The 15,026-nt window shown below is 43.4% G+C and overlaps 1 protein-coding gene across 1 annotated transcript in view; it reads left to right on the forward strand.

The window, feature by feature from the left end:
- Nucleotides 1–1,400: 1,400 nt before the first annotated feature.
- The window catches only part of INO80D (INO80 complex subunit D), a 28,636-nt gene continuing 15,010 nt past the window's right edge, over nt 1,401–15,026 (forward strand). The window contains exons 1-5 of the mRNA XM_018560587.1: nt 1,401–1,635; nt 4,718–4,804; nt 6,621–6,867; nt 11,611–12,350; nt 14,581–14,689. Of these exons, the coding sequence (XP_018416089.1) occupies nt 6,650–6,867; nt 11,611–12,350; nt 14,581–14,689 (1,067 nt within the window). The 5' untranslated portion in view covers nt 1,401–1,635; nt 4,718–4,804; nt 6,621–6,649. The remainder of the gene's footprint in view (nt 1,636–4,717; nt 4,805–6,620; nt 6,868–11,610; nt 12,351–14,580; nt 14,690–15,026) is intronic.

A 15,026-nucleotide genomic window follows, 5' to 3' on the forward strand; every position in this document is an offset into this window, starting at 1 on the left:
AATGCACATGAACGTGTGGAAAAAAACAAGGAAAGCATGTCGTCAAATTTGGGGCTGGTACTGCTTTTCCATGGTTGGAGCGCATCCAGAATGTGTCTCTGCTACATCCTAGTGCAAACAGGGCCTTAGGTTCCTTTCACACATTGGTTTTTTGATGTACATCGCGGGTTTCTCTAAGCGTTTGTATGTGCGGCACAAAAACCCGCACATTTTAACATACATGCGGTTTACACGCGTTTGCGGCTACTACTATAGCCGGGAACACACAGGAAGCTGCCCAGAATATCACACTTGTACTTTTTGTTTTCTTGCCGCATGCATGTTGCGCAGGTGTGAACAAGCTACATTAAAATGTATGGGATTTTGTGTTTTGCGCGTTATCGCGCATGTTAAATGCTAATGTGTAGGATGACCCACCCTAATGATCACATTACAATCTATTGCACAGGGCCGCCGTCAGGGGGGTACGGCCGATATTGATGTAAGGGGCCCGGCCAGGCTTAAGGGCTCGGCTCGGGCACCTTACATGAGTATCGGCCGTTCAAGTGACAGGCCAGGATGTGGCCGGGCCCCCCGCAGCACCGGAGGAGGCCAGGGCCCGCACCCTCCAGACCCTCACCTGGGATGCCTCCTCCGGTGTCCCCAGGGGGTCTCTCCACTGTACATTCGTTTTTAAAGATGGCCGCCGCGATTAGCGGCGGCCATCTTTAAAGCTGGCAAGCGCCCACATATCATTTAATATATTGCCGAACAGGCAATATATTGAAAAATGTTTATGCAGCTATACAAACTGCGGTATACAGCACACACAAAACAATACGGATTTTGTCGCAGCTTCCTCATGCTTTACCGATATCATCTTCACAACGTTCGCTAAAATTAATCTCTTTGTCGTCACACCACTCAACTGTAGAGGCGCTAAGGCCGCAGGACACATTAACTGCGCATGCGCACAGGTGCGTCCATCTGACGCCGCCATATTGAATGACCGTCACAAGTAGGCCGCCATGTTGGTTGTGGCAGCTGAGCGAAGCATTAAAAAAACTACGTGGGTAAGTAAGTCAGAAGCGGGGCAGTAAATTGGAGTCCTGAAGGGTGCTGCCTCGGGGAAGTGCATAGAAATTCTCATTTTAGCCGGTTAGTCCAAACTCTGCCATGTTGGTTGGGGAACTATGGTGGACGCGGAGCCGCCATGTTGGTGGTGGAGCTAGAGGCTGGGTGCTTTTGCATATTCTTGGTGGGCGTGGGCAGTCCCTTTTGAGGAGGGGAGTAGTTTACGGTGACTTGGCCCCTCCCCTTGCACTCTGCCCTCCGTATCGTCGAACGAATGGCTACTACACAGGAATTGTGGGCGGGGCGTACGGAACCTTCACATACCGGATCTCTGACATACCGGATCCGGAAGCTTGCTTGTCCCCAGTCCAAATCAATACAGCAGGATAGCAAACGAAATTCTGAATTTTCACTCTGCTAACAGCCGGTCATTTTTTGTGCATTTTTGTTTTTTAAATTGAACTTCAGCATTCCGCGTGTCGGTGTCCCGGATTTCTATTGGCTGCTTCTGCAGATTGAGCCCCTTCCACCGTCTCTGTCCCTTGGATGATGATCTGCCGGTTTGTGAGGAGCTGTGCTGTGGTAAGAAGTGCTTTATGATGTACAGATGTGTCTATAGGGAGAAGTATCTGCTCAAACATCTAGGAGCTGTATTTGAGTGTAGGATCACCTTTGCAGAATGAACTGATGCATAGAAATATGTCCAGGGAGGTGCAAGGCTTTCTACATTGGTCCACTCTCTGAATATGTGTGGTCAGGAAGATCTGATCTGTGTTTTTACTACTGCAGATCAGCTTGATGATTTCTGGGTCAATGAGACAAATGGGAGATGTGATGTGGCTGCTTTGAAATAAGCGATCTGTTATTTTAGAGCTGTGACGATGATGAAGCTGAATGTCAGATGTCAATTTGCTGGAAGATCTCTCATGACCGATCTAAGTGGCAATCCTTTCACCAATGCTGCACTATCCTGAGAACAATGACAGCCTTGGTAGCTGTCATATACCTTGAGTGACAGATCTCCAGGTCACCCATGAGACCTTCCTGTCTAAAGATATTTACAGGCATAAGAAAAGGTTTGATCAGTCTGGTGGTTTAAGGATGGATCTGAGAACATTTGTAGGTCTGTAGGCCTTCTCCCAATGACCCCTTCTTGGGGAAGAATTGAATGGCTCTGGTGAACTCACCAGATGATCGGGGTTGTTTGGAGATGAGCTAAAACCAGCAGTGCACCTCCATAGATATGAACGTGTACGTTTGCATCAGGCAAAAGAGTTTATTAGACTGCCTGTTGTGGATCTTCTTTTAAATGTTTTCAGGCCACTAGTTGTCAGCTTATTAGGTATACGGGGGTCTCTGTTGCAGCCCTTGAAACCCCAAAGGGCCACGCATAATGTCTATATATGTGGTGCTGGAGAAGACTGTCAGGCTTACTAGAGGAAATGATAAGAGGCTGTGCTGGTTTGGTTGGAGACGTATTGCAGAGGGACTGGGGGCATGTTATGTGATGCTTGTAGAGATCACTGCTATTACCTCTGTACAAATCATTGCTTCCACTACTACTACAGACTGATGAGGTCCAAGGGCCACACAACAAGTCCCAAAGGGTAACGGTTGACTGATGGACCTTGGATTGGGCACCAGTGTTTGTAAGAAAGGAAATGTACTTCAGGTATACAGTGTATTTATCTAGGTTCTTGCATATACCTGTAATGGCTTACAAAACATAGCAGTTATGACCAAATCCCAGGCTGTTCTGACATTCAAAAGCCCTGACACTTCTAGGTTGTGGCAAAGAATGCCACTACCTGCCCCTCACACACTCCCATTCTTTCTCTATTTTAGGACCACTGTAAGGTGCATTCACACCAAAATCGGAAGGAAATCGCAAGTCAGCGATGGGTCCGTTGACGTGTAGTTGTACTTTCCGATTTTCTTTCTGATCGGTTGCAATACATTTTTCAATGGATGCTAAAGGGAGGGCACCTAAAGATGAATGGGTGTGAATAGGGCAGAATTCAATCTATCTATCTATCTATCTATCTATCTGTGTGTATATATCTATAGATATATGAAATTGGCATCACTGTGCATGGCACACACAGCTGTATCATCCATTCACAGATCCTATGGTAGGATCTGTAAGGCTGGGTTCACACCTAGGCGTATTGAATATGCCCGTCTGTCGCGCTTTTTTTTTAACCGCGATTCGCTGGGAAAAAACGCGCGACAAACGCGCGTTTCCGAGGGCTACTTGGCTGTATCCCAATGGAAACGCCCAACAAAAACGGCCCAAAGAAGTACATGTACTTGTTTGGGCGTAGGCCGTTTTGTAGGGCGTTTCAGACGGGCGGAAATACGGAAAGGTGTGAACCATACCCATAGAAAACAATGGGATTTTCATGTTTGTACGTTTTTGTAGAGCGTTCATAGAGCCTTGAACGGGCGACAAAACGTAAAGGTGTGAACAGGGCCTAAAGGAAGAGACCACAATTCCCATCAGCCACCGCAGCAGAGAGAATCTTATTTCTCAATGGAATACAAGTGCAGTGATATCACTTTTAGTCCATTGACACTTCCTCCTGTCCCTGTTGCATTTATGCACTTTGGCTGGTGTAAAACCTGCTTCAGCCTATGACTGGGCATTGTAGCAGCACACTCTCTGCTCTTTTCGCCTATCAGGTTTAATCTGGTTATACACTGCTAGTTTTTTCTTATTCAGCCCACGTTGGGCTATTCTTTCGCTGTCAAAATACCTGACCTGTCACTGTAGGACCAGATCCTTCAGTAAAAGTCCATTGAAAAATGAACTTATGGCAGCAAACAGTGGGTGCCAGTGGGGCCACACACTGGTTGAATTAGGCAGAGTCCGCCTCACTCCCCTGACATTCAACCAGTGTATGGTCAGCTTTAGGATTACAGAACTGTTCAATGCCCTATGTAAAAAAAAATACATTTATGAATATATGTTACATGCTGAAAACTGGAATAAATTGTGTTGGGTTTTTTTTCTGTCTGTAGTCCAGCTTTAAATTCAATTTTGTGATCTTCCTATGAAGGACAAAGCAACAGGTTGATTTTAGTGATGGCACTGCCAGTTGCTTCTGTTTACTTTCTTTTTGCTCCTCCGCTGCTCAGTACAGCCTCTATGAGCACAGAATGGAAGCCCAGCACCACCGCTGTTATGTGGGTGGAAGGGCAGCAAGTCGCATGATCCTCCTACTCAAAAGTACTGGGGTTTTTTTTTTCTTCTTTCCTGACAGCCAAGCAAGTGATGATCAGGTAAATATAACCTGCTGGTGGGGCCATCAATGGAGCGGTCCTATTGCTTTGCCCTATATGACCGAAGCACAGCTTCATTTTAATGCAAGAATGCATCTTTAAAATTAAGTTCTCTGACTGGTAATACAAGCGTGATCTAAATCTAATTTTGTGTTTCTTGGTAGAGTAATTTCTACAAGTAACATATTGTCAGTGTGTAATATATAATATTTTTTTTTTTTTTCTGGGGCTGGATGTGGGGGGTGTAAATAGTGCAACTGGTTCAGTGTGAATACTTATTTTATTGTTGGGGTAAATGCTGCAAGTGGTTTCTGTAAATGTTATATAAGTGGTGGTCTTAATTAAGCATAAAAGAATAAGTATCATATCTCTGTTTTGACAGGGGACCTCTTGGACCATACATCCGTGAAGATGTCCTTGGAGATGCTTCACCAGTAACCTTGATGAAATGTATAATGCTTAAAATTGGGTAAGGAAAGCTCTAAGATAAGGATGGAATTTATATTTGGTCATAGTTTGGCCAGTCCAAAAACATGGTATTCAAGAATCCACTGGTGGTCACATTGTGCTAGTCTACTTACTACCAATTCTACCATTTAAAGCTGAACTCTGGGATGAAAAAAAAAAAGATGCATAATTGCCGTGGGTCCCCCTTCCCACAGAAAGGGCAACTGCTCTTATTTTTCCTAGTAGATGATGAATAAGGCAATATACTTGCTTTATTCCTCGCTTTCTCTGCAGCTGGCAGTCTCTTCCACTGTGCAACCCTTCATAATGTAGGCGGGCCCATTAGTGTCCTCCCCGTACAATGCATTACATGGGATGACTTCAGGAATCTGTGATCAGGGGACTGGTCACATGAAGAGGAGGAAGCCTATGGAAGCAAGGAATAAGGTAAGTTTTTATTGATTTAAACCCTAGGCAAAATAAGCAGTTATGCTTTGCAGTGAGCAGTGACACTCTAAGGGTTAATTTTTTTTTTTTTTTTTTTCCCCCTCTTCCACAAAGTCCAACTTTAAAACCCACTTAACCCACCACCTTTCCCCATAGTTAACAGCATATGTATATATATTTTTCCAGCTGTATTCTGGCCAGTTATGTGATGTTCCAGGGTCCTTCTTATCCTCCAGCAATGTTGGTGGGTAATACTCAATGCTGCTTAGAACCGCACTGGTGTTATCATTGCCGTTCTCTGCAGCATTGCATTGAGCTCAGTGCGACATCACTCTCCTATTAGGTTTGCTTATGAAGTTCTGGGCTCGTAAGGAGTGGATAGAATGTTGCTAGGCTTCATTCAGCCTGATCGAGTATTGTTGCTGGAGTACGATGCAGATGGCAGTGCTGAAGAATGTAGCTTGCAAGCGCGCAGTCACTACTTCTTTTTTTCTGGATAGGAAGAAAAGTTATTAAACCCAAAAAACTTTAGTGTTTGTTTCCTGTCCTTAATTCTCTCAGTTTTTTTCTTACACAAGACCAAGATAACAAAACCAGATGTGATCTTCTTATCCTGGTCTCCAGGGATTCCTCTATAGTTTCTGCCCTGTTTCCTGACACTGCCTCAGCACCGCTCTAACCTTTCTACAGCATCTCAAGCAAAAGTGATGAGTGCTAAGGCATTGACCTGAAGTGGGATCGTTCCTTCAGTTCATCAGCCTGTGCAGACAATACCCTCTTACTATGTTTTCATATGTGTAGAATCCTTACTGGAAACCCAGATGCAGCAGACAAAGCACATGTGGCCGCACGACCAAATGCGCAAACACGTGCGTTAAAAATTGTGTTAAGCTCACAGCTCTAACTGCTGCATGAGCTTCTTTGCCACTCATAGGGCAGCCCATTGAAATAACAATACGCAAAAACGTGCCGCATAGTCATGCGCGCCGCAAGTGTGAACCTGCCTTACACAAGTGTAACTTCCTACCATGGGAAAACCGGAACGTCAGCAGCACACCATGGTAATGTGTTCAAAAACATCTTCTTTTATTGACGCATATTGTCACAAATACAGCGCAGGGTCCCCTTCATCAGGCTCAATTTGAAGATGATGAAGGTGACCCTGCTTGGCCTTGGAATGTTGCGCAGTATTTGTGACAATGTGTCAATAAAAGAAGACTTTTTTTTTTTTTTGGACACGATATCATGTGTGCTGGCGACGTTCCTGTTTTCCCATGTGATTTTGTGCAACGCCATCCGCAGTCACTTCAGCACCCACCTCCTAAGAGGAGTGCGGTGGGATTCGTATACAACTTCCAACCATTTCTCTCCTTTATTTTTTTTTCCTCCAGCTGATGTTCACAAGGAACAGAGTCACGTGATGTATGAAGGCAAACACATACACTTTTCCGAGGTTGACAATAAGCCCCTATGCTCCTACAGTCCCAAACTCTGCAAGCAGAGGAGACTCAACGGCTATGCCTTCTGTATCCGACATGTTCTAGAGGACAAGACAGCCCCCTTCAAGCAATGTGAATATGTGGCCAAGTACAACAGCCAGCGCTGCACCAATCCCATCCCTAAATCCGAAGACCGTAGGTATGTCAAGCTGCCCCTATTATCAGCTGATCTAGAACCCAGCTGTCATTCATTGGCATATGCAGAATTATATTGATTGTTTTTAAGGGCATTTAAAGTTGCTCAATTGCCCCTGGAGCCTTTGCTATATGTACAATAATGTTGGTTGTTTTAGAGCGGACCTGGAGTCCCCCAGGAGAAAGGCAAGGGATCACTGTAGAGGTGAGTATCAGTGGGTCGTAATGGAGGGACTTTCCGCAAATGCGGTCACTGCAGGGGTGGGAAGTGTGACAGTGTCTCCTTGTATTCTCACATATAATATTATCTAATACCCTGTATGATACCCAATGAGAGACAGCTGAGTTTTGTACATGTGACATGGCTAGGGCACCCGCCATTCATCTAACCTCACTGGTGTTGTCATTATCATCAGAGACATATCCTGCCCACCCCTGCCTCTGATTACTTCATCAGGGGCTGGATCTAGGAACTGTAAGAATTATCTGGTGTGCCTAGGGAAAAGTTGCCTACTGCATAATTTTTTTATGTGAACCTTCTGTTATCTTCTACAAGGAATCACTGAGACTAGGAGGGGGGGCAGTACAAGGAGTGAATCAGGCTCTGCCTAATGAACATGTGCTAACAGGGAACTTAATGACAGGAGGAAGTTAGTGAGTTTTAAGTGGATTGACTTTTAAAGTGACTTGCTGTACCATGAATAAAAGATGGTGACGGGTATAAAGTGTGCAAAACAAATGGCAAACACACTCATCAATTTGTTACCAGCTTTACAGCAAGGTGCACATGGAAAAGCCTAATACAGTACAAACAGCAAAAAGTTTTCCCAGCACACTCACAAGCCAGCATGCAAAAAAACTTGTCTCACCGCTAAGGTTAAAAAAAACAGAGGTTTAGTGTAAAGTGTGAGCACCTAGATGTATCTGCACATTATGAAGCAGGTTCCGTTGCCCCAAAACTGGGTCATTCTGATTAGGCAACAGACTTAACACTTCATGGTGGTGTTGGCACTTGCCTCCTTCCTCTGTACATTCCTAATTAGAGGTGCACCGAAATGGAAATTTTAAAACCGAAGCGAAACCGAAAGGTAAAAAAAATGTCAGGCCGAAACCGATACTGAAAATGTTTTTTAAAAAAAAAATAATAAATGTTTATTAAGAGTTTAGTACAGGTAACATAAAAGACAGGCAGACATAGGGATCAGCGCAGTTTCAGGTCATGCAGTCACAGCTCTGCATGAGACACACAAGCATATAACAATGCATATATAGGTGTTCGGTTCAAGTATCCATCACATACAGTGGTAAATATGTAGATCGAGTCATACAGAGGGGGGTAAATTTCTAGTTTCTATAGCTACTGAGCGCATCTCACCCAGGAGATATAAAGGTAGCTGCGATCTCCCATCTGGCTAGCCAACACTAAAGGACTGAAAATGTTTTTTATATTTTTTCAATTTTTTTTTTTTTTAATAAACTTTAAATTTTTTTATATTCATTTTTTATTAAATATTTTTAACTTTACTTTTAGGGGCTTCTGGGAAATATTAGGGGTCTAAACAGACCCCTGATATTTCCCTTTTAAATAGAAAAAGAGATTGAGAACACAAAGTCCTTTTTTATCTCTTTCTGTATCCCCTGTTATCAATGAACAGGAATCCTCTATGAGTGTTTCTGTTCATTCATAACATGAGAACATTGTTTGTTTACTATAACTACAATTATGAATGGACAGGAGGTGATGTAGATCACTCCCATTCATTCATAATTGACGGTATAGTTAACATACAATGTTCTCAATTATGTACAAACACTCAGCGATCACTGATCGCTGAGTGTTTGTGCTCGCTCTCCTCTCTGACACGCTGTCACAGGAGGCTGATCGAGCGGTGTAGGGAGGAAAGCCCAGCCTCCTGTGACAGCGCTGTCTCCACCCACACACCGCTCTGCTGGACTGTGATAGGCGGCAGGTGGTGTGGGAGGAGACGCCGGCCGCTCACAGCGCTCTCCACCGCAGCGCTCGGCTGGCTGTCACTTTCTCTTCTCCCCGCTGGGACACAGAGCAGCACCCAGCGGGGAGGAAAGAAATCAGGGATGCGCCGATGTATCGGCAGGAAAATTGCACTTTCGGCATTATGCCAAAAGTGCAATTTTCTGCCAATATGTTTCGGCGGCCGATATATCGGTGCATCCCTATTCCTAATGCTTAGTCACTATAATAGTCTGCTTCTACTGCAATAGGAACCAGCAAGTTCCAAAGTTTAGCCCAATCAGTATGCCTCAGCAATCAGGCAGAGAGGGGGCTTTGGAAGTGCTGCAGGTTAGGGACGAGGTTCGGGTTCACTGCTACAATGAGTTGGAGATTTGTGGTCCATGCAGATTCACCAGGACATGTTTTTTTTTTTCTTAACTATAATGCCCTGCATGACCTTTGAACTATAACAAGCAGGCTTACAATAGCTAATGAGGATGATTTTGGATAAACCAGCCCCTTGCTATAAAACGGGGTTTAGAGCAGCCATATTGTCAGTGTATTGGAAGCTGCTATAGGGAAAGCTGACAAACTGCATAGGGAGAGATTAGGGTCAGTTGGGGAAACTGTACTTTACTTCTGATTACCAGCTGTTTGTAAAATATGCCCGTTTGCTACTTTTTTGTTTTGTTGTTATTGAGGATTCAAAGTGCAGCATTCACTTGTTGGGCCTCATTCACACTGCCGGACGTATGTGCGTATTGTACCATATTCAACCTATGCATATAAATGGCTCCATACACACAGCCGCGTATAGAGCCGTATATTTGCGTAGCGTATATATGCACGAAAACATAATGGAACAGAGATGCATCTGGGCAGCGTATTTATGCGCATATACGCGTCCAGCACATTAAAAATTCCATTACGAGTGATGCATTCTGGGATTGCATATAGTGCACGCATATATAAGCTTGTGTATACGCGCGTATATATACGCATAGACGCGTATATACGCAACATACAATTTTGCTTGCGTTGTGTGTGAATGAGGCCTTAGTGATCATCCTTTCTTGAAGCTGCCTTATGTTTACACTAGGTCGTAGCATCGATGGAAAGAGGAAAAAAAACCCCATCCCTATAGATAAAATTTAGGCATACACTGTTTTTTTTCTATTATCCCTTAATAAAACTGTTTTGCTGCTGGCTGTATTCTAATTCTTATAGGAAAGCCTAAGCCTGTGCTCTTTGTTGCTGGTAAATTTACGTCCTACCTTGCCCATTAAAATTGCCCTGCTTTGGCTATTTTTACTTTGCTGTGTCATCTGTGGTCTTTTATTTCTAGGATAACGCCTGTCTGTACTGTTTTGTCTCTAGTACATTTTGGCCAATTCTGTCATTAAAAAAATGTCCTGCATTGTTTTATTATTTGTAGTCTCCATCCATAATTAATTTTTAATAGAAACTGGACAGCCTTTTTGAGTCAGCGATAACAGAAAGTACCCCACAGCAAACTACTGGCTGATATCTATCTGGTGGTCCAAGTATGTGTTGGTTTTAAAACTACCTGGAAAAGGGCCTTTTTTCCCAAACTGAAGTAAATCGGATTGGGGTGATGCTACTACTGTATGGAAGCCAAGGACATTTTAAAAGGACCCCCCCGTGGATAGTGTATTGTGTGCAAAGGCAGAGCTGGTGTTTAGTTATCATGTTGCACAGAATCACAGGGAGGGACCCCAGTGTCTGACTGAGTTTCCTGTGGAGAAAATTTTGAATTTGTAGGATTACTAAAAAGGCCCACTAAAAAGATCACTTAAAAAATTACTTAAAAAATTAACTTTAACTGCTTGAAGACCAGGTGTTTAGATCCCCTACCTGGCCAGGCCATTTTTCAGTGTTCAGCGCTGCGGTACTTTGACTGACATTTATTCCGTCACGCAACGCTGTACTGAAATGAATTTTATACCATTTTTTTGGGGACAGATAGAGCTTTCTTTTGGTGGTATAGCCTGAGTGACAGCTCGCTCTGCCTATCCAGAGGCAGAGCCAGCTGTACCCACCCCCTCCCCCGTCCGTTACGCCAGTCAGCGCTGGAGGATTGGGGAGGGGGGAATCCAGGATCGAGAAGTGAGTGAACGCCGGTATGTGTTCGCTCACTTCCCGATCTACTGAGCCGACCTGTCTCATTGTCACAGGTCGGCTAGAACCATGAGGCGAGTGAAAAGCACTCATCTCATAGTTCTCCTTTTAAGGCCTCTCGTAAGCATACATTTTAAGGGATTTGAGGTTTTTTTTCTCAATGTTGTCCTGCATGAAGACCTCCTCCCCACTGTACTGTGTTTTTATTGTCCCCCTTGGCAGTGCCTAGCCCCTCCATACATTTTCATTGAAGGCGGATTGCATATAAGCCCTAAAAATGGCCAGAATTTACTAGCAGGATTCACCCACCCCCTAGACTTCAGTGGGATTTGCTGCTAAGTCTGGATTCCAAACACAAACTGAATTCACCATACCCTCTCTAAATCGAACCCGGGCAGTTTTGCTCATCCTCCTGCAGGTTTGTGCAACTCTAGGTGCCTGCTATTATATTTGTCTTCATCTTTAAACCTATAACAGTCTTATTTACATACTTTACAGGTTGTAGAGAAAATATGCATTGAGAAGGGGCCTAAAAAGTCTACAATTGTCTTTACCTTGTTTTTGATCAAAATATGGTTGTTGCACATTCGCTGCTGTTGGAGCACTGGTATTGATTGCGTTCTCTTTATTTACAAGGTACTGCAACAGTCACCTGCAGGTACTCGGCTTTATTCCCAAAAAAGAAAGGAAGAAAAAAAATGATGCATTGGAGGAAGTAAAGGCTAGGAATCAAATGGAAACCGTGGCCTTCAGCTTAACAGTGCCATCCTTGGCCTTGAAGATGCCCAATGGACTGGATGTGATGACCCTTTCCCCTCCTGGGGCCAGACTTCCCCTCCATTATCTGGAAACCGACTTGGATGATTCTTTCACTGTGGAGGAGGAAGAGGAAGAGCTTAGGAAAGGGGCATCCATAAAGAAGAAGTTGCAGAGCAAATTGGCACAGAATCGACAGCGTCAGAAAGAGTCCGAGATTTTAAAAGTTCAAGAGCACTTTAGCCCTAACCCTGCACCTTCCCAGCTGCAACCGTTGTCTCTCCAAGAGCAGCAAATGCTGGTACAACCTGTACCAACTTCGCTGAAATCTACTGGGTTGACACAGAGCTTGACTTGTACGTCACCTCAACCTCAGAATACCAGCTTACCAGTACAGGGAGCATCACCCGTAATGCACACATTAGCACAAACAAGAAATTTGTCTAATAAAAGACCTCTTTCTGCCCCACCGCTCTCCACAGACCCACCACGATCTGACAAAATCCAGGTGACTGCCACAGCCTTACCAACATATTCCTCCTGTGTCAGTCGGTTGCAGCGACTGATGAAACTGTGCACACAAAAACGGCAACTAGAAACAGATCTGTTTCCGCATTTGGGTAAGTCTAAAAACCGCCATGAAAGTGTAAATAAATTCCAACTCCAGGAGAAAAATGATTTTATTAGTCTCTGTGCGCCCGTCCCTCCCCAAGTGTTCTGGGGATTTGTAAGCGTATTGGCTCAAAATTCAGTGTAGACGTGGTATGGACATGGTGTGAACAAGACCAAAGGGGTCCGATCTGAGCAGAGTCGCAGGGGCTTTTCTTTTGCAATTATTTTTGGGGGGTAGTATTCTCCAGCAGTGAAAGCGAAAGTTTAAAAAAAAATGTATGCCACATTAAAGGAAGAATTAAAACTTGCATGCTGCTTGAGAAGCTGGTCAGGGCTGAGAATCCTCATGTGCTGTGAGCTACTGGTCAGGAATAAAACTTGCCTGGGAGTATCTTATTTAGATCAAGGCCTTTGTTCTATGCACTGGACATTAAGTGGAAAGGTGGCCGATTCCATAGTGAAAATAGGAAGTTTCATTCCCTTTAAAGGGTAGCTGTGCTCTTGAACATGTTCTAACGGACCTGCTATTCCCAATCCATGCTAACTATACTCCCTTGTACTTGCCTCAGGTCAGTGGGCCAGCTGTTGTATTAACTACCGGATACACTTGGCCATACCGGGTGGCATTGTGGTCCCCTTAGCTAATGGGGTCGTGTGGTAGTGTGCTTGTCTGCCTTTTCCATTAGGTCCCATGGAGGAAAGACTGCATGTATGCAGCATCAGGCAGCCTATTCTAGTGTCAATGAAACGGGAAGACACAGAAAAAGAAAATGACCAATGTTCTAAACCCCAAAGTGCTCACACTGTTCTTGCTATCTCTGTTCCATCAGAGACAAATCCCATTACTTTCCTTCCCGTTGACACTGATCATGAGGACAGAAAGCGAGGATACATTTTCCACTATGGGAACACTAGTTTTTAACCCCATAATATCTAACATTTCAAAATGTAACTTTTGGCTGCAGTTTGATCTTAGGGCCAGTTCACACCACATGCAGTTGTGATGCAGTCCGTTTATTTGACTGCTGCAGTCAAAATACATCACAATGCTTTCCTATGGGTTTTCTTGTGCCTAATGCACACCATTGCAGTGTGAATAAAGCACAAGAAAGATCATAGGAAAGCATTGTGATGTATTTTGACTGCAGCAGTCAAATAAACGGACTGCATCACAACTGCATATGGTGTGAACTGGCCCTCAAGCCCATCATTTACCTTCAATATTCAATGATGTGCTTTTACACAAAACTTTGCTTTTCAACTTACACAGTTCTTAAAATTTTCCATTTTTGATATTCAAAATGCCAGAAATGTGTTCAGTGAGCGAGATGTTAAGTCTCTCTGCTATGTTGCAGTGTTTTTGGGGGGGGTAGGGTTTTGCTTTTTTTAGTCAGCGATATGAACAGAAAACCAACAAGTATTTGGCACATTTTAGTATGTTTATGTGAAAACACAGATGCTTACTCAATGGAACTTTGATCAGGTTTACTTGAGAGCATCTCTGTGTGTTTGGAATCTGAACATTTGAATCTTCCCAAATGGTCCTTTTATGCAAACTAGTCTTTCACCTTGCCAGACCAGACTAAGCAATTGTGTCAGTACTGTTCATCTGTTTTATTGCATGGATGTGGGGTACTTTTTTTCCCAGTACTCATCAAAAAAAAATTAAACAAAAAGCATGTCTGCAATGGTAATGTCTGCAACGGTAATGCGTACAACATCTAACAGATGATGCTTTTTGGAGCATTTTTACTGTTGCAAATATACATAGAACAATTTTAGGCCAGGTTCAGGAGCTGGAGAATTTCTAAGGTAACACATTTAAAGTACAGGCGCCTTATAATTCTTGAAAGTACATATTAACTCACAGAAACAAAACGTCCATCTGGACACCGCAAACCTTGCTAAATAATTGTTTATTATAGCACGAAGGTACACATCGTCCCGCCATGGATTCTTTTCACTACTCTCTTAACTCTGTGATTAAGCCCATTATCCCAGTGGCAGGGATTTAAAACCAACATACTATTTAATTGTTGCCTAAAATAGCTATACCAGCTTGATGCATGACGTGGTATTCTACATTCAAATAAAATCTGTTATCTTGATGGTGGTTCATTATTTATGCCATTTGTAAAGTACCCAGTGGAAGCCTAGGTTAAAATTATTATAGTAATAGTTTTAGAAATAGTTTTATTAAAAAGCGCTGAAACTCTGATGTCTCCTTTCCCCCAACAGGGTTGGATTGGTCAGAAGACAGTGGAGATGAGCAAGACGAATCCGATAGAGCATCTCCATACCAAGTTGCATGGTCATTCCGAGAGAGTCTCCAACATGACTGCAAAAAGTATGTTCATTTGTGAAGTCAAGTGTAGGAAACCATCCATAGCAACCAGAAATGCTCTTTTACAGATCTGAACATTCTGCGCTCGTTTTAGGAGATTGATTGCTGTATGTTATAGTGTATCTGTGATCTTTCGCATTAGGTTATTAAAGGCCATAGACTGAACAGGTCATGAGCAAATGGTTTGTATTTGTGGGTCTAAGTAACAATGAAGCACAAGAACGATGTGAAAAAAAAAAGGGCAGAAAATTTGTACATACCGTATATACTCGAGTATAAGCCGAGATTTTCAGCCCATTTTTATTTCTCAGTTTTTTTTTGCTAAAATTAGGTACCTCGG

Source organism: Nanorana parkeri, unplaced genomic scaffold (assembly GCF_000935625.1).
Source record: "Nanorana parkeri isolate BGI_ZX_2015 unplaced genomic scaffold, ASM93562v1 scaffold467, whole genome shotgun sequence".
Lineage (NCBI taxonomy): Eukaryota > Metazoa > Chordata > Amphibia > Anura > Dicroglossidae > Nanorana > Nanorana parkeri.